Source organism: Lepisosteus oculatus, chromosome 4 (genome assembly GCF_040954835.1).
Source record: "Lepisosteus oculatus isolate fLepOcu1 chromosome 4, fLepOcu1.hap2, whole genome shotgun sequence".
Lineage (NCBI taxonomy): Eukaryota > Metazoa > Chordata > Actinopteri > Semionotiformes > Lepisosteidae > Lepisosteus > Lepisosteus oculatus.
Genome location: NC_090699.1, coordinates 66,579,839 through 66,598,633, shown reverse-complemented (window position 1 = coordinate 66,598,633; position 18,795 = coordinate 66,579,839). Strand labels below are relative to the sequence as shown.

At 53.7% G+C, this 18,795-nt stretch overlaps 1 protein-coding gene across 11 annotated transcripts in view; it reads right to left on the bottom strand.

Moving 5' to 3' along the window:
• The window catches only part of col7a1 (collagen, type VII, alpha 1), a 68,931-nt gene extending 50,951 nt beyond the window's left edge, over nt 1-17,980 (bottom strand). For 7 of the 11 annotated variants that reach the window (XR_011189514.1, XR_011189515.1, XR_011189516.1 and 4 more), the window contains exons 1-14: nt 17,660-17,980; nt 12,715-12,781; nt 11,637-11,817; nt 11,365-11,521; nt 10,793-10,886; nt 9,963-10,121; nt 9,485-9,642; nt 8,842-8,971; nt 8,591-8,710; nt 6,247-6,402; nt 5,915-6,034; nt 5,329-5,475; nt 1,116-1,232; nt 133-279 (exon numbers count right to left, since the gene is read on the bottom strand). Coding sequence is in view for 6 of the 11 variants with exons in the window: in XM_069189665.1 (XP_069045766.1) it covers nt 133-279; nt 1,116-1,232; nt 5,329-5,475; nt 5,915-6,034; nt 6,247-6,402; nt 8,591-8,710; nt 8,842-8,971; nt 9,485-9,642; nt 9,963-10,121; nt 10,793-10,886; nt 11,365-11,521; nt 11,637-11,817; nt 12,715-12,772 (1,744 nt within the window). In the remaining 5 variants the exon portion in view is untranslated. The remainder of the gene's footprint in view (nt 1-132; nt 280-1,115; nt 1,233-5,328; nt 5,476-5,914; nt 6,035-6,246; nt 6,403-8,590; nt 8,711-8,841; nt 8,972-9,484; nt 9,643-9,962; nt 10,122-10,792; nt 10,887-11,364; nt 11,522-11,636; nt 11,818-12,714; nt 12,782-17,659) is intronic. The other 4 variants (XR_011189513.1, XR_011189517.1, XM_069189670.1 and 1 more) reach the window with 1 other exon arrangement.
• Nucleotides 17,981-18,795: the final 815 nt, after the last annotated feature.

Here is an 18,795-nt window from a genome sequence, read left to right as displayed (position 1 = left end):
AAGCTCCACAGAGAAGACACCAGGAGTCCCCCGGCTGGGGCGCAGTGCTGGCCCAGGCTGGGCGGCTCGAGCTGTACAGGTCAGCTGTGCCACAGCGCCGTCGGGACAGCGAAGCTGCTCTCGAGAGCTCACCTGTCAAGGAGGTGGAGGCGGGCGTGGCCACTTCCCGGCCCTCGTACAGCGTGTACAGCGTGATGACGTACTCCGTCCCAGGCTGCAGCCCAGTGATCTCGTATCTGTTAGTGCTGGTGGGAAATGACAGCCTCTGCGTTTCGCCCCCTGTGGGCCGGAGGACAGAATTGCAGGCATTATTCCACAGGCGCTGACGAGACCAGAGTGACCTCAGGATTTCATTCCAAACCAGCTATGAATGGCTGAATTGATGGAATGATCAACTGACTATTCAACAATGATTGAGAACCATTTATTTAATTTATGTAATTAATTAATTTTATGTAATTAATTTTAAAAAATGTTTTCCTTTTCATAAGTTTTGGTCACTGTTTTTGATATATTATTGATATATTGATATACCAGACCGTCTTAATGGAAAGAATGATAATTCAATACACTTTCAAGGGGTATTAGTGACATGAGCATAGTTCAATAAATCACATTTATTATAATAATACATTAACGAGTCAGATTAAACGTGCTGTGGTATAAAAATATCCTAACTTTAAGTGTTCTTTTAATAAGAAATTATACTAACATCTTGCTTTTGTATAGTGTTTTTCCTTTCAAAGCATCCTAAAGCATTTCATCCACACTAAAGTGCAGCCATTCCGATCAGGTAGGGACCTGAGATATTGCTCTATTAATTGAATTGCGGGAAACTTTTAGGGAGGCTTGATTTTCATGTCCAGAGTGGACTTTATCCAGGAGACCAGAGGAAACAGGGGCTTCCTTAATGACCAGTACTCAGGACGTCAGTCCAGAACAGCGCCTCCTACAGCACAATGTCACCACACTGGGCCACTGGTCTGCACAGTGGTCTTCCATCCCACAGCTGACCAGGTCCCTGCGACCTGCAGGAGGACAGAGCTGCTGCCCACTGCAGTCCACATCTCTGTGCCGGGACACTCATTTCCCCAGGTCACCCAACAGAACCTCACCTGCAGCCCGCCTCCACTCCAGCCGGTAACCCTGTGCTGACTGGATCACGTTCCAGGTGACCCGAATGGAGCTGGGCCCAATCGTGAAGGTCCGGAGAGTCTGCTGCTCTGATCTCTCTGAGGGGGAACAGAACCAGAACAGTGCTGACTTTCACACTTGGCTATGACATGCTGACGGGCAGACATGGGGTGAGAGGAGAAGCCGGGACACACGGTCCGCTGGAGGTCAGGGCACAGTATGAACAGCTCTCAGTCCGCTGGAGGTGAGGGTACAGTATGAACAGCTCTCAGTCCGCTGGAGGTGAGGGTACAGTCTGACAGCTCACAGTCTGCTGGAAGTGAGGGTACAGTATGAGCAGCTCACAGTCTGCTGGAGGTGAGGGTACAGTATGAGCAGCTCACAGTCTGCTGGAGGTGAGGGTACAGTCTGACAGCTCTCAGTCCGCTGGAGGTGAGGGTACAGTATGAACAGCTCTCAGTCCGCTGGAGGTGAGGGTACAGTCTGACAGCTCACAGTCTGCTGGAAGTGAGGGTACAGTATGAGCAGCTCACAGTCTGCTGGAGGTGAGGGTACAGTATGAGCAGCTCACAGTCTGCTGGAGGTGAGGGTACAGTATGAGCAGCTCACAGTCTGCTGGAGGTGAGGGTACAGTATGAGCAGCTCACAGTCTGCTGGAGGTGAGTGTACAGTATGAGCAGCTCACAGTCTGCTGGAGGTGAGGGTACAGTATGAGCAGCTCACAGTCTGCTGGAGGTGAGGGTACAGTATGAGCAGCTCACAGTCTGCTGGAGGTGAGGGTACAGTCTGACAGCTCACAGTCTGCTGGAGGTGAGGGTACAGTCTGACAGCTCACAGTCTGCTGGAGGTGAGGGTACAGTCTGACAGCTCACAGTTTGCTGGAGGTGAGGGTACAGTCTGACAGCTCACAGTTTGCTGGAGGTGAGGGTACAGTCTGACAGCTCACAGTCTGCTGGAGGTGAGGGTACAGTATGAGCAGCTCACAGTCTGCTGGAGGTGAGGGTACAGTATGAGCAGCTCACAGTCTGCTGGAGGTGAGGGTACAGTATGAGCAGCTCACAGTCTGCTGGAGGTGAGGGTACAGTATGAACAGCTCACTGTCTGCTGGAGGTGAGGGTACAGTCTGACAGCTCACAGTTTGCTGGAGGTGAGGGTACAGTCTGACAGCTCCCAGTCTGCTGGAGGTGAGGGTACAGTATGAGCAGCTCACAGTCTGCTGGAGGTGAGGGTACAGTATGAACAGCTCTCAGTCCGCTGGAGGTGAGGGTACAGTCTGACAGCTCACAGTCTGCTGGAAGTGAGGGTACAGTATGAGCAGCTCACAGTCTGCTGGAGGTGAGGGTACAGTATGAGCAGCTCACAGTCTGCTGGAGGTGAGGGTACAGTATGAGCAGCTCACAGTCTGCTGGAGGTGAGGGTACAGTCTGACAGCTCACAGTCTGCTGGAGGTGAGGGTACAGTCTGACAGCTCACAGTCTGCTGGAGGTGAGGGTACAGTATGAGCAGCTCACAGTCTGCTGGAGGTGAGGGTACAGTATGAGCAGCTCACAGTCTGCTGGAGGTGAGGGTACAGTATGAGCAGCTCACAGTCTGCTGGAGGTGAGGGTACAGTCTGACAGCTCACAGTCTGCTGGAGGTGAGGGTACAGTCTGACAGCTCACAGTCTGCTGGAGGTGAGGGTACAGTCTGACAGCTCACAGTCTGCTAGAGGTGAGGGTACAGTATGAACAGCTCACTGTCTGCTGGAGGTGAGGGTACAGTCTGACAGCTCACAGTCTGCTGGAGGTGAGGGTACAGTATGAGCAGCTCACAGTCTGCTGGAGGTGAGGGTACAGTATGAGCAGCTCACAGTCTGCTGGAGGTGAGGGTACAGTCTGACAGCTCACAGTCTGCTGGAGGTGAGGGTACAGTCTGACAGCTCACAGTCTGCTGGAGGTGAGGGTACAGTATGAACAGCTCACTGTCTGCTGGAGGTGAGGGTACAGTCTGACAGCTCACAGTCTGCTGGAGGTGAGGGTACAGTATGAGCAGCTCACAGTCTGCTGGAGGTGAGGGTACAGTATGAGCAGCTCACAGTCTGCTGGAGGTGAGGGTACAGTCTGACAGCTCACAGTCTGCTGGAGGTGAGGGTACAGTCTGACAGCTCACAGTCTGCTGGAGGTGAGGGTACAGTATGAGCAGCTCACAGTCTGCTGGAGGTGAGGGTACAGTATGAGCAGCTCACAGTCTGCTGGAGGTGAGGGTACAGTCTGACAGCTCACAGTCTGCTGGAGGTGAGGGTACAGTCTGACAGCTCACAGTCTGCTGGAGGTGAGGGTACAGTCTGACAGCTCACAGTCTGCTGGAGGTGAGGGTACAGTCTGACAGCTCACAGTCTGCTGGAGGTGAGGGTACAGTATGAGCAGCTCACAGTCTGCTGGAGGTGAGGGTACAGTATGAGCAGCTCACAGTCTGCTGGAGGTGAGGGTACAGTCTGACAGCTCACAGTCTGCTGGAGGTCAGGGTACAGTCTGACAGCTCACAGTCTGCTGGAGGTGAGGCTACAGTCTGACAGCTCACAGTCTGCTGGAGGTGAGGGTACAGTATGAGCAGCTCACAGTCTGCTGGAGGTGAGGGTACAGTATGAGCAGCTCACAGTCTGCTGGAGGTGAGGGTACAGTATGAGCAGCTCACAGTCTGCTGGAAATTCTCAGCTCATGCTGTAACTCACTCATCCGCCCACATCCTGCCAAGATCTGGCCATGTGCTGTTTACACAGGAGGATTCACAGCTCTGTGTGAAAATCTCTCCTGGACACTCACTGTTGAAAGGGGCAGGACTCTCACTGCAAGCTTGAACTGGTCGACTTGAAGGAGGAGTGTTCAAAAATTAAAGACTACAAAGGAAGAATTTTCCAGGCATCAGACGTTCAGAGAATTAAACTCCTGATGACTAGAGATGTACTAGGAAAGTGAGATGTGAGTTTATCTGCCCTGCGGCAATCTAAATATACGCAATGGTGTGCAGGTACCATCACTCTACATACACAGCAGTTGTGCAGGTACTATCACTCTATACCAGAACTGGATGAAATAAGGCCCGCAGGCCGGTTCTGACTGGACCGCCGTGTCCAAATCAAACCAACTGTATTTTACAAATTTGACAAGTGCATAATTACCAAGGGCACAGTGTTAAAATTCAAAGAAAAGGTTCCGCTAATGAACACCAATTAATACTGTAGCGGTCTCCGTTTCTTCAGCTGACGAAGATGCGTTGCTGGGGCAGAAGGGGAGGTTGACGCAGTGAGCTATGTGTTTCATGCCAGACTCATGCAGGTAGAAGACTGTCCTGAACAACTTCTTTTCTTTTATGGCTTCTTCACCAGTTTGGTTTGTAATAAGATAATTGTACATCACCGCATCAACCTCAGTCACTCATGCTACAGTACTTTCACTGTCAGTCGCTCAGGGGACTTTTATTATGATACTACTCTTACACTGCCACCGCATGTTGCTATGGCTACAATACAGAACTGTTTGAATGGCAGGTTGACGTGTTTTTTGCAAACTCTAAAATGGTTCTGTCCAGAAAAAGAAAAGGAGACACTGGCTGCAGTGTGTTTAATCAAGAATGGGCAGTAAAGTATTTATTAACTGAGTGGAACACACTGCCCTTGTCCAAGCCCATCAGAGACTGCACTCCTCTGAGTACAGTTTTCTTTGTGTTACATTACAAAACTGAGCCTGAAGTGTGGTTGCTTTTCTCTGTAGTAAATAAAATGATTGAATATGACTGTCGGTAGAATATTACTAAACAGTAGGCTTATATGGACATGGAATATAGTTTGAGGATTCTGTGGGACACCTCCATTGACTCATAGTTTGGGATAAAAAGTTGCATGTGGCCCATGGACACATTGTGCATTCATCATGTGGCCCTCAAAAGAAAATAACTGCCCAGCTCTGCTCTATACACACCAGGAGTGCAGGTATATACTTTAGTGTACAGGTACTGTCGCTGTATATCCTGTAGTGTCAAGGGGTGCAGGTACTGTCAATGTATCCTGTAGTGTCAGGTGTGCAGGTATCGTCACTCGATACACACCAGCTGTGCAGGTATATACTTTAGTGTACAGGTACTGTCAATGTATCCTGTAGTGTCAGGTGTGCAGGTGTTATTTGGAGCCAGTGTTCTCGCTGGGGCGCTGTGCCTTACCTATCTTGAAGCGCGCGGTAGCTGCAGGCCCCTCTGTGGTGCCGTACAGAGCGATGACAGTCACAATGTACTCGGTGTCAGGCTGCAGGTTGGAGATGGTGTGGGCCTCCGTTCCCACGGGAATATTGAGCCGGTCCACCTCCCGGCCTGAGAGAGCAGGAAAACTGTTAGAACACACAGCAGGCGGAGCAAGGAGTTCGCCAAGGAGTAGAGGCAGTAGGAGGCAGCAGTCCTGCAGGGTGCAAATCCCATGAGATTTCACTACCTCCGCACTCAGTGACCTCACTGGGCTGATCATCATCTTAACAGCACCAGTTCCACACTTCTCACCATCCTCAGATGGTACCTTGAACCAGGCCCTGCCCCTCACCTGTGAACGGCCCCCAGACCAGAGGGGTCTCTGTAACCAGGCCCAGCCCCTCACCTGTGAACGGCCCCCAGACCAGAGGGGTCTCTGTAACCAGGCCCAGCCCCTCACCTGTAAACGGCCCCCAGACCAGAGGGGTCTCTGCAACCAGGCCCAGCCCCTCACCTGTGAACGGTCCCCAGACCAGAGGGGTCTCTGTAACCAGGCCCAGCCCCTCACCTGTGAACGGTCCCCAGACCAGGCGGTACCCTGTGGCTCCTTCTGCTGCCCTCCAGAGCACGCGGACACTGCGAGGAGACACGGTCTGCACAGAGAGCTGCTGCACGGGCTCCAGACGCACTGCCACACACAGAGACACATGGTAAGACGGCCTGATGCAGACCGCACAGCCTCAGATAAACACCTGATGCAAAATCGCCAAGATGTCATATTGCCTTTTTAAACTTCTGGGATACAGCAACATAAAAGGCAGAGGCCATAAACTGCAGTACAGACATCCTCCCCCAGGTGGCGGCATGACTGCCTTTGCACAGCGCTTCGGGGTCACTCACAGGTGCGTGCTGTAGTGGAAGACGGCGCAGCAGAGCTCTGGGTGTACAGTGGGTACAGGGTCAGGGCGTACTCAGTGTCAGCCTGCAGACCCTCCAGCGTGACAGATGAGGCATCGGGCAGAAGAGTCCGTTCCTCCAGCTCAGCGTCCGTGCGGCCTGAGACACACGGGCAGAGGAGAGACAGAGGGACAAGTGGACACACAGTCAGAGACATGCGGACAGGCCAGTGGGAACACACTGGGAAGAGACTGCAGGCGCCAGTGTGGTCCACCCTGTCAGTCTGAGCTCCGCGGACAGTGCCAATCTGCTGTCAGCTGGCATGAAGCACCTTTCACATTTCTGCTTCTGTGTTTTAGCATCGTTCGCTTTTGCTGGGTCCACTCCTGTCCCACAGCTTGTCGAACCCGTGTTCAGTGCTAAACCAAGAAGGAACAGTGTCCCCAGCAACGCAGATGAGATACAAAACAGAAGCAGGACTGAAACCTCAAACAGCCATTCCTGTCTTGAGTGGAAGATCTCTTTACCACTCGTTCCTGCTCGGTGGGAAAAACCCAGTAAAGAGAAACTCACCAGCCCCCGCAGAGAGGCTCACACAGCGGACCCCTGCCCCACCTACCCCCCTCAGCCAGACATGAAACAGACGTGCGCCTCTTTCCCGCGATGGGTTCAGGCAGGGAGGCCGGGACGAGACTTGCTGCGGAGCCGGGAGACGCTGCCTAGCTGTTGCTGTGTTCATGGCAGGCAGCTGGCTGGCCCGCGTGCCTCCAGGCGCTGCATTTTTCCCGGGCTGGCAGAGAACTGAAGCAGGGCGTGGCACAGGGTGGGGGCGGCCGGCTGGCACCCAGCCAGCGGAGCAGCAGCATGTGGGGCGGGGGGGACACGCGGACTGACACACCTGGAAACACCTGGGCACGTTCGTGCACAGCAGCAGCACACTCCTCGGCTCTGCCTGCTGCGCTCCGCTCCCACCGAGAGTGAACACGCACTCCTGACGCAGCTGAAGAGCTCACACTGCTCCCCGGGAGCGCAGTCAACAGGCACTACTGCACTGCTGCCGTCTCTGGCTGTTCCTTAGGAACAGCCCTGCAGTCAGCAAGAAGCAGCATAGTGCTGACAACAGTTCCACACTGCACAATAGGCAAGAAGACAAAAAGCAGTGACTTGCAATGCTTTTGTACTTGGTTTATGGTTGTTGTACACGACTGCATTTAACTCATATGCAACACTGCTGCACAGAAACTTGTGAGAGAGACGGGCAATATTGACAGGCAGACAGGCAGACAGGCAGCACTGTGGTCGCCAGCCCAAGCAGCTCACAGGGCCTGAGCTGAGGCTAGTCTCTGGGTCTTAGAGAAGTGAGGCTGGAAGGCTTGAGGGGTGGCACTGTGGCGAAGAATCTGTGCCTGGCGCTGCAAGGGTGCCGGTTCAAATCCCATGACCGGCAGAAGAATCCTACTCCATTGGGCTCCTGAGCAAGGCCCTTAACCCCAACTGCTCCAGGGGACGCTGTACAATGGCTGACCCTGCGCTCTGACCCCAAGCTTCTCTCCCTGTCTGTGTGTCCATGTCACATGGAGAGCAAGCTGGGGTATGCGAAAAGACGAATTCCTTACGCAAGAAATTGTATATGGCTAATAAAGTGATCTTATCTTATCTTCTGTGCAGGCACCCAGTGCAGAGACCCAGAGACCCATGTACACCATCTGGTTGAATGAAGCAAGCAGGCTGAAGTCACTAAAGCACCAGTCTGCAATCCTGCAGGCCCTGGTAGCCCCGGCACACTGTGCACTAGCACTCTCAGGCCTGTCTCGGGTCTCAGCCTCAGACTCAGCCCCATGCAGGCATGCAGCGATGGGTGGTCATCTTACTGGACTTGCGGCTCCATGATCATGAACCTGCCTACAGCACTGCTGATCCAGGCTTCTAAAACCCTCCCCTCCCACTTTACCATGTTCCCAGCCTTTCCTCTGGTTCTAATCCTCCCGGCTGTGAGCAGGGGGCGAGACCAGGGAAATGCCTGGGGTCAGGTGTCCCCCTGTCTGCAGGACCTCAAGGGGATTAACAGGGTTGTTCACTGTTTAAACAAGTGTGTTTTAAGCACTGTTTGTGAACACAAAGGGCTCTTTCATTCTCATCTGCCCTTTCCTGGGGCCAGAACCACATCCGGACAGGAGGCTCCAGTGAGCAGGGTGAGCAGGGTGAGCCCCCCAGCGCCTGCAGGAGTGGCCAGCCTGGCGATGTGCTGCCTGCAGTCCCTCCTCCGGACTCCCTGACTCCCGGACTCAGCTGAAGCCACAGTGAGAGCGGAGCACTGCCGGACCACCTGCGGAAAACCGTCCCTCACCTCTGGGCCCGTACGTCAGCCTGTACCCCTGGGGTCGGGAGGAGGGGGGGCTCCAGGACAAAGAGAGGGAGAAATATCCCCTCCGGACAACTCGGAAGTTCGTCGCGCCCGGCAGGGAGTCTGAGAGAGGAGACGAGAGAGAGGGATGTGAGAGAAACCGGGACACGAAGGAAAAACCAGATAAAGACGGAGAGCGATGGAGCAGCTCTCCTGCTGTCTTCCTCTCTCGGGCCTTGTACTGCAGTACTCACTGGTCCTGGTTTTTCCAGACACGGACTCGCCCACGCTGTTCGGATACTGAGCAATCACTGTCACCAGGTAGTCCGTCGCCGATTTCAGCCCCCGAGCCACATGGCTCCTTTCCGCGGATCCCACGTTCACCTGCGCACACACAGGAACCAGCAGGGGCGCTGTTACGGCTCTCAGGACTGAGGGTGGGGACACAGTGACCACAGCCAGAGAGCTGGACCTTCTGGATGCTGTGACTGGCCCTGGCAGAGCCCAGAGCCGCCTGGACTGCTCCGACAGAGGGACCTCAGAGCCCCCTCCTTCATGCATGACGTTCGCCACAATACTACGTAACTCTGGCTTGAAAACCTGGAGAATTAATTTCTTTTATCCAGATCTACACTGTCTCAGGTGTTCAGCACCTTCAGAATTTTACCCTTTTCAGAAAAATAGAAGCAAATTCTACTGTAAAATGAGAAACAAATCTGTCATTTTCCAGTCTTTACCGTTTTGCTGTCATACTGCTCATACTGTTGCACTTATCCGGTCTGTTGCCTATATCCAGTCTCCTACACTGCGCTAACCTGTGATTTATTACCTCACAGTCTACCCTGGTAAATCAGCCCGACCGATAACTCAGTGGTGTAGAAACAAGTCCTCCCCCACCTCTCGAAGCTCAGCTGTGATTGGCTGTCCCAGCCCAGAGAGGGGTGTGTACTGAATCCTGTAGCCAATCACGGGGCCTCCAGCAGGGCTCCACCGGAACCGCACAGAGTCGTATGTCTCCCCAGAGAACTGCAGGCCGGATGGCCCAGTGAAGACCTCTGAGACACAGGGAGGAGAGTCACCATCACAGCACTGTCACAGTCTCACACAGTAACACTGCTAAAGCCTAGCAAACTACTGCACAGCATCACTTGCTAAAACCTGCACGATTTTCCTGTTTATTCTGTTTGTTTACTGAACTACTCAAGGCTGTAGCTCTTTAATAGGGACATAACCCCCCTTGGCCCCCTTCATGTCCGACTGCCACACCACCACTCACTATCTCCCAGCAAACTGGCTTGAAGCCCCTTCTACACAAGGAAAAGGGAATGGCTCCAAACAACGTCAAAGCAGGTTCACATGGCAACCGGGCCCATACCGTCGCTGACGTAGGTGCCACCGGAGCTGGAGCAGACCCGCGGCGCCACCAGGGGCAGCAGAGTGTTGAGGATCTTGAAGTCGCCGATGTAGAAGGAGAATTCGTTCCGCGGCTGAGAGGCCAGCTGACCCAGCTCCCTGCGGTCCGCGTTCTTGATACCTGAGTGAGAGAGGCTGGGTTAGGCGTGGGGCTACAGGGCTGTGGCTAGGGTGTCTGGATTTGGAGTGGGGCTACAGGATTAGGGGTGGAGCTACAGTGGTGAGGTTAGGATGTCTGGATTAGGGGTGGGGCTACAGGATTAGGGGTGGAGCTACAGTGCTGAGGTTAGGATGTCTGGATTAGGGGTGGGGCTAAAGGATTAGGCGTGGGGCTACAGTGCTGAGGTTAGGATGTCTGGATTAGGGGTGGGGCTACATGATTAGGGGTGGGGCTACAGTGCTGAGGTTAGAATGTCTGGATTAGGGGTGGGGCTACTGGATTAGGGGTGGGGCTACAGGGCTGTGGTTAGGGTGTCTGGATTAGGGGTGGGGCTACAGTGCTGTGGTTACGGTGCCTGGGTTAGGTGTGGGGCTACAGTGCTGTGGAGAGGCTAGCAGTAATGTTATGGGATCAAAGTTGATGGCAGAGTTATGACCTGGCCTTTTAAACAGTCACCACTTCCCAACAGCCTTTGGTCTGCAGTCAGTTGTGGCCATTGTCGCAGTTCAGCCTCTGAGAATAGACAGAAGCTGGAGATACTCCTGCAGATATCTGAAGAGGACAGATGGAGAACCTGTTCCTCCAAACCCACCTCAGCCTCCAGATGAACTCCACGTCCCGCAGGGCCTTACCTACAGCGAACACCTTCACCCCCAGGTCGCGCAGCTTCTGGGAGGGCGGCTCAACGTTGTCCTGAGACTTGCCATCCGTGATGAGGACAGTGACCTGAAATACAGCAATTACACTACTCAGTCCACATCCCTACTGTCCACACCCCTACTCAACACTCATGACCCACTGTCCACAACCCCAGTGTCCACACCCCTACTCAACACCCATGACTCACTGTCCACAGCTCTGCTCAACATTCAACACCCACTGTCCATACCCCTGATCAACACCCAGCTACAACTGTCTACACCTTCACTGTTCACACACCTGTTCCAACACTCAACACCCACTGTCCACACCCCCACTGTCTACACCCCTGCTCAACACTCATGACCCACTGTCCACACCCCCACTGTCCACAGCTCCTAGTGTCCGCAGCTCTGCTCAACACTCAACACCCACTGTCCACACCCCCACTGTCTACACCCCTGCTCAACACTCAACACCCACTGTCCACACCCCTGCTAACAACCCAACCACAACTGTCCATACCCTCACTGTCCACAGCCTCCCCCCCCCGTCTCTACCTCACCTTGGGCACATCCCGGAGTGCCGCCCTGCTGAAGAAGTTGTCTGCGACGTACTTGAGCCCTGCGCCGGTGCGCGTGTTCCCACCCTTGTAGTTGAGGTTGCGCACGGCGCTGATGAGCTCGCTGCCATTCTGGTGCGTGGCGAAGGTGAACTCCTCCCTGCGTGTAGACAGACAGGCGTAACCACACTGGCAGAGGCGGGCAGAGAGGCGTCAGGCCCAGGCAGGGCGGGGCTCGCCGGGGACGGGGACGGAGTGGGGCTCGGCGGACAGACCTGGAGGTGTCGCTGTACTGCACGGCTCCGAAGCGCACTCCCGTCCTGCTCACCGCGCTGGCGAACGGGGCCACGATGCCCGCCATGAAGCGCTTGACTTCCTGGAAGTTCGATCGGCCGATACTGGAGGAGCCGTCCACCAGGAACACGATGTCCGCCGCTGCCACATTCCTACATGTCCCTGAGAGAGGGGAGGGACGGAGACGGGAGGAAGGACAGAGAAGAGAAAAAAGACAGAGGAGAAAACCGACAAGGACAGGAGGGACAGAGAAGAAGAGAAGTAAGGGGTCAGTTTGGAGGACAGAGAGGAGACAGAACAGGGTGGACAAGGAAAGACAAGGAGGAGATGTAAAGTGGGGATTTTCTTCTCCTTCCTGACTCCTTTCTTTTTTGCCTCCCTCCTTCTACTCTACATGCCTTAAACCCTCCTTAGCTAATAATAATAATAATAATAATAATAATAATAATAATTGCTTATATAGCACTTTTCTGGACACTCCACTCAAAGCACTTTACAGGTAATGGGGATCCCCTCCACCCCCACCAGTGTGCAGCCCCACCTGGATGATGCTCCAGTCCTCTCACACACACCAGCTCTCAGTGGGGAGGAGAGCAGAGGGATGAAGCCAGTTCAGAGAGGGGGGTTATTAGGAGGTCATGATGGGTAAAGGACAGGGGGATATTTGGTCAGGACACCAGGGTAACACCCCTACTCTTTTCGAGAAACACCCTGGGTTTTTTAGTGACCACAGAGAGTCAGGACTTAGGTTTTACGTCTCATCTGAAGGACGGCGCCTATTTACAGCGTAGTGTCCCTGTCACTATACTGGGGCATTAGGACCCACATAGACCACACGGTGAGCGCCCTCTGCTGGCCCCACTAACACCTCTTCCAGCAAAAGCCTTAGTTTTTCCCAGGAGTTTTCCATCCAGGTACTGACCAGGCTCACACCTGCTGAGCTTCAGTGGGCTGCCAGCTGTGAGTTGCAGAGTGATATGGCTGCTGGCACAATGTCTAATATTACAGTGTAAAGAGCACTTCCCAGAAGCACCCTTGTGATCAGGTGCAGTACTGTACCTTGGCCTTCAGCATGGGGTAGTAAAGGGAGCAGGACAGCCAGCACAAGAACCCACATCTTCCCAGCCTGTAGACACACAGACACAGACATGAAGAGACAGACTACATGATACAAATGAGGAAAATGTTCACTAGTTAATAAACAAGGTCTGCTGTTCCATTACTTAAAATAATCTTAAATGTAAATTTTCAGCAACTGTTTGTTTTATGTCAGTGGCAGGTGTTCTGTCCAAGTCTCAGGCTAAATCCCATCTCCAGGCCACATCCTGTGCCCAAACACTCCCACACCTGGACTCAACAGCCACCTTGCTGTGCCCAAACACACAGCTGTTGGGCTGTTGCTGTGCCCAACAGCCATCCTGTGCCCAAACACTCCCACACCTGGACTCAACAGCCACCTTGCTTCAGAACGAGGTCAAAAACAGATGAGAGGAGTGCTTTCACCCCAAGAATCTACAAGAATTCCATAGGGAGTCTGAAAGGGTCCCGGAGACACGCCCACACCCAGCAAAGTGTCTTGGGAGAATACTGCTCAGAACTGGAATGTTAGAGCAGCAGGACAAGGCTGCGGAGAGCCTCTTTCAGACAGACAGAAACTGGAGGAGAAGCCCCACCTGGGCCCGTTATTAAAAAGAGACAAACAGGTCCTGCAACTGGGAAAGTGACTCACAGACACACTGCAGAGAGCTCTCTCTTACTCCCCACACAGCAGAGAGCTCTCTCTCACTCCCACACACAGCAGAGAGATCTCTCAGTCCGACACACAGCAGAGTGCTCTCTCACACACTGACACACAGCAGAGTGCTCTCTCACTTCGACACACAGCAGAGATCTCTCTCTCACTCCCACAGCAGAGAGATCTCTCAGTCTGACACACAGCAGAGTGCTCTCTCACACACTGACACACAGCAGAGTGCTCTCTCACACACTGACACACAGCAGAGTGCTCTCTCACTCCGACACACACCAGAGTGCTCTCTCACTCCGACACACAGCAGAGTGCTCTCTCACACACTGTCACACAGCAGAGTGCTCTCTCACACACTGTCACACAGCAGAGTGCTCTCTCACTCCGACACACAGCAGAGAGCTCTCTCACCCCATCACACAGCAGAGTGCTCTCTCACACACTGTCACACAGCAGAGTGCTCTCTCACTCCGACACACTGCAGAGTGCTCTCTCACTCCGACACACAGCAGAGTGCTCTCTCACTCCCACACACAGCAGAGTGCTCTCTCACTCCCACACACAGCAGAGTGCTCTCTCACACTCTGTCACACAGCAGAGTGCTCTCTCACTCCGACACACTGCAGAGTGCTCTCTCACTGTCACTTGCCTAAATATTTAGAGCACCAGTTCAGCTGCAGGATGAGTGATTCACCAGCCCTGCAGCCCCCCACAGTCTGGGGACTCCCACACAGAGAGCTCCCCATGGCGTGCCGATCCAAACCACTCCCCCCAGAGACCACCCACTCGTGTAAGCAGACACTCCACGAGGAGACAGGAGATCATGGAAAACAAGGATCTTAAAACATGGGAAAGGCTACAAAAAGCACAGGCCAATAGGCTCTTCTTTCTCTAACTGATCCGAGAAAACTGATCTGAAAGATTCCAGCAAATCAGCATCATCAATATAGCTGGATAGATTGTTCCAGACCCCCACAACCCTTTGTGTAAAAAAAGTGCCTCCTGTTCTTGATCTTTAATACCCTTTTGTTTCATGTCTTCTTATGAACTTTTTGACTGGGCAGTGTGTTGATGGTAGTCTCAGTGGTCAGTGCTCAGTGTGCTGAGAGTAGATCTGTAGTCAGTGGTCAGTGTGTTGAGAGTAGGTCAGTAATCAGTGGTCAGTGAGGGTAGGTCAGTAGGCACCCGGTCTCCCTGCACTGAGGCTTCTTCAGTCTGTCCCTCCACACGCCTGACTGTTCTCTGCTGCTAACCCTGAGCCTGCCTGCGCCATAAACCCTGGGATTACAGCCCTCCATAAAGACACCGAAAAGGCGCGCGCCCTCTCACAGGCTCTACGGACTGTTCCTCTGACACTCCCATAAAACTGCTCGCCGCCTCTTGAAAGTCTTGGTTCCCTGCAGAAACGCCCTGCATGCAGCTCCATCGCAGCACAGAGAGGACCAGGATGAGTCAGAGTGCTTATCAAAAGGGTGAGAACTCATTCCCTCCTTCCTCACTCATCAAACCAAGCAATTTAGGGAACAGCTGAGTGCAGTGCAGCCACAGCCTCAGGGCACCAGAAAAATTCCTTAAAGAACGCAATAATACTAAAGCTTAGCGTAATTATACCAGCCAGTAAGTACTTGTACTCTCACCAGCGGCTGGAAGCGAACCCTGACTACACTTGCCTACACCTCACTGCAGCAATACCCAGAGTTTAACTCTCATCTCACCTTGTTCAAAACCACAGTCAAGCTCACCAAACACTCAACCAGCACAAAGGCTCCCTTTCAAGCTGCTCTCAGTGGTGTGTAACTCCTGTACCGGCTCCACTGCACTCGCTCACTGTGAGACTCAGAACCAGCTGGAAAAGTCTCAGAAAAGTCTATGTTCAAGGCACTGAACAGCTCTACACCAATGTATAGTGCTTTGAGCTGGGTGTACATGAAATTTTTCACACTCGAAGAAGGCTCTACAGTCGAAATGCTCTTCTCAGCATGGAATAAAACTTACTTGTACATGAAAGATGCTATATATGAGATTATACTGTAGAAAAACAATATCAATCACAAAACCATCAACTTCATTTTACCTAAACATCATTACTACATCAATAACTGACCAACCTGCCATTCCACCAAGCAAACTAACCACTCACCACAACCAACAACCAACAAAATGAACTCGTCTACCACCTGAATAACTAACCTGCTGGCCAACATGGTAGGTTCCCTTTTAACACCCCAAAACTGATCTTGCTTGGATAGGATGACCTAACTGACACAAGGACACCATGATGGACAGCCTGTGCAGTTTAGTTCCACAATCAGAGCTATTTCTCATGTTGGTGACCAAAGGTACATGGCTCTACTACAGCCTACAGGCTGGGAATCATTCATCCACCGAGCCTGAGAAACGTGGAATTGAACAGCCAACCCAGTGACCCACCTGGTGCATCAACACCAAGCAACTCAACAGCTGACCACAACCCACTCAACACTCAACTGGGCCATCACACCACAGCCCAGCCCCACTTTACTAACAAACCAGCAGATCATTCACCCAGCCAGCCACTAACAAACCCACTAGCCCAGTTCTGTCCCGTCCTGCCTCCAAACTCACTGACCCTCCTGCTCGCCAGCCTGCCCAGCCCTGTGCACCTCACCTCCTGACCCTTCTGCTGCACACTGGCAGTTCTCACCACAGACACTAGGTGGTGCCAGTGAGTAAAACTGACCCCGACTCGACCTGCGGAAACACAGGATCCTCCCTGACAACCAGCACACCTGTGCTGTGTTCACTTTTGCTTCCTGGCTCCGGGATTTCCCAGAGAAAACAAGCACCTTCCCTCTCTGTAATTACTGCTCCCATTGTCTCCCAGCCGCTGTGGCTCTCCCCTGCGGCACTGTAACCTCACACCCGCATGCCTCAGCCACAGCTCCATTCGCAACCCCGTCCTGTCTTCACACAGCTGCTCTTCCAGGCTGGCAGCAGGAGAACCTCCCGGCCCGGGCTGGCGCAGGCCTGGCAGCCTCCACGCCCGACCCGCGTCCTCCCCTGTCCGTCCCCCAGGCCGCCGCTAAAGCTTCTCCTTCTGACAGAATGGTCCTGCGACTGGAGCTGTTTCTCCAGGCTTGGTGATCAGTGGCCAGCAATCGTCTGGTCTGCACAGCCATCTTCCCACAGTCCCCTTAACCAGCCACTGTGTCACCTGCAGGTCCACATCCAACCTGTCCCTATCTGTCCCTCCCTGTCCCGACCTGACCCCACCTGACCCTCCCTGTCCCCACCTGACCGCAACTCACTGCACCAGCGCATTGCTGGCAGTGACCTCCCATTGACCATGTCAGAGAGTGAGAATGAAGGCCCCCCACTTTATTAGGGAATCAAAGCACCTGTGCTAGAAGGACATCAGGAGTCTCTGAGTTTCCCCATCTGGCCTGGTTGGTATTGGTCTGAGATCTCATCCAGCTGCTTCTTGAAAGACGCCAAGATATTGGTTTCAACACCATGGTGGAAGCAGGAGTTTTCCAGGACCAGGACATATTGAACAGGAGCCCTGGTTTGGGATTCACCAGGCCCAGCTACAGGGCAGCTGCTGAGAAACACCATCACCAGGGACGGGCACAGAGCACTGATACAGGCACACAGCACCATCACCAGGGCTCTCAGGAGAGGGGCACAGAGCACTGATACAGGCACATAGCACCATCGCCAGGGCTCTCAGGTGAGAGGGCATGGCATGCTGATGCTGTACCCCCAGGACACACAGGATCCGGGTAACAGACCCTCCCAGAAGTGTCTCCTGCCCATGATGTTAAAAGTGACTTCACCGGCAGGTTTCAACAGCAGGACAGCAGCACTCCAATACTAATGGACCACAGGTCCTGCCAGCGCGTTTCATAACTGCAAATTTAAATGCATCTTATTATTTATCTTTAATGCCGGCCTAATCCCCATGTTGCGTGCCGGCCGCCCTGTTGCGCTTTCCCACTTCAGATAACGGAAACGCGACAGACGGACAGGGAGACGCGTAGGATAATCGCTGGTAACCGTAAAACAAAGTTCCTGCAACCCTTACATGTGGTGCTTAAATATCGTCACAACAACGACAATGACAATAGTAATGATCTCCCCTCGCAGCGGAATTGGTATGAACCCGCTGTGTACCCGCCGGACCAGGTGAGCGCCGGTCACTCTGACCCCTCAGCCTGTCCGCAGCCCAGTCTGTCCGGCTGGACCGCAGCGCCGCTTCCGAACCGACACCGCACTCACCGCTCAGATGCTGCTCATGCTCCAGACCGCTCTTCCTCGCTACCTTGGCCGCCTGGGAACTTTCTATAAACACGGATCTGTTCACAGCAGCGTGCGTCCACCCCTCTCGAGTTCAGCGCAGCAACAGCACGGAGCCCCGGACCATCTCCAGTCCACGCAAATGTGCAACCGGGCGGAATCTATTTTTCTTTCTGCGTCTGTTATTTTAGTATTACTCCCCCCCTCTCTCTGTCGGCTCAGGCTCTCCGCTGCAGTCCCAGGCTTGCCCGACCGCCTGAAGCGACTTTTCCTCTCTGTCTCTTCTCGGCTCTTTGAGCTTCTTGTAAGGAGGTCGCGTTCCTCCGCACCCCCTCCTCCCGGCCGCCTCGCAGCCAATAGGAGCTCCGAGCTGGGCCGCGCGCCCCCCGCCCTGCAGCGGCCCGCAGGTGAAGCTTCCCCTGTTTGCCAAAATCCCGGATTACAGAAAATGCGAGTCTTCCCGAGGATGACGCCCAGCCCCGCGGGGAGCAGACACGCGCCCAGCCACTCGTCCTTTACCAGGATTTCCCCGACCCCACGCGTGTGCTCCTGGCCCCGCACGAGAAACATTGCCGGCACGTCTGAAAGTGGCCGTTCAAACACGAGGCAGAGAGCGGCTTTCCAGGGGGAGTCACTCTGCGGGAAGAGTGCTGCTGTCACCTCTGAATAAATTAACTTCAGCTATCCACTGCCTGTGCATAGCTGCCCAAAACACAGCCTGGACACACACACACTCCTGACCTGACCAGAAACACAGCCTGGATACACACACACCCCTGACCTGACCCGAAACACAGCCTGGATACACACTGCCTGCACCCCTGTGGACACACACACACTCCTGACCTGACCAGAAACACAGCCTGGAAAAACAATGCCTGTACCCCTGTGGACACACACACACACACACTCCGACCTGGCCTGATCTGTGCCCCAGGTACCCCTATTCTGACCAGCAGTTATAGAGGTGTTCCTCAGGCTGGTGCAGGTCTGGTCCCTTTACAACCCATAAATATACAGCGACACAACAGAGGGTCACTGTCAGCTGAGATCAGTTTCCTTGGACATCGTTTTCCTAAACAAAGACAGCTGATGGTGTTACAGCTGATACCCTGGCT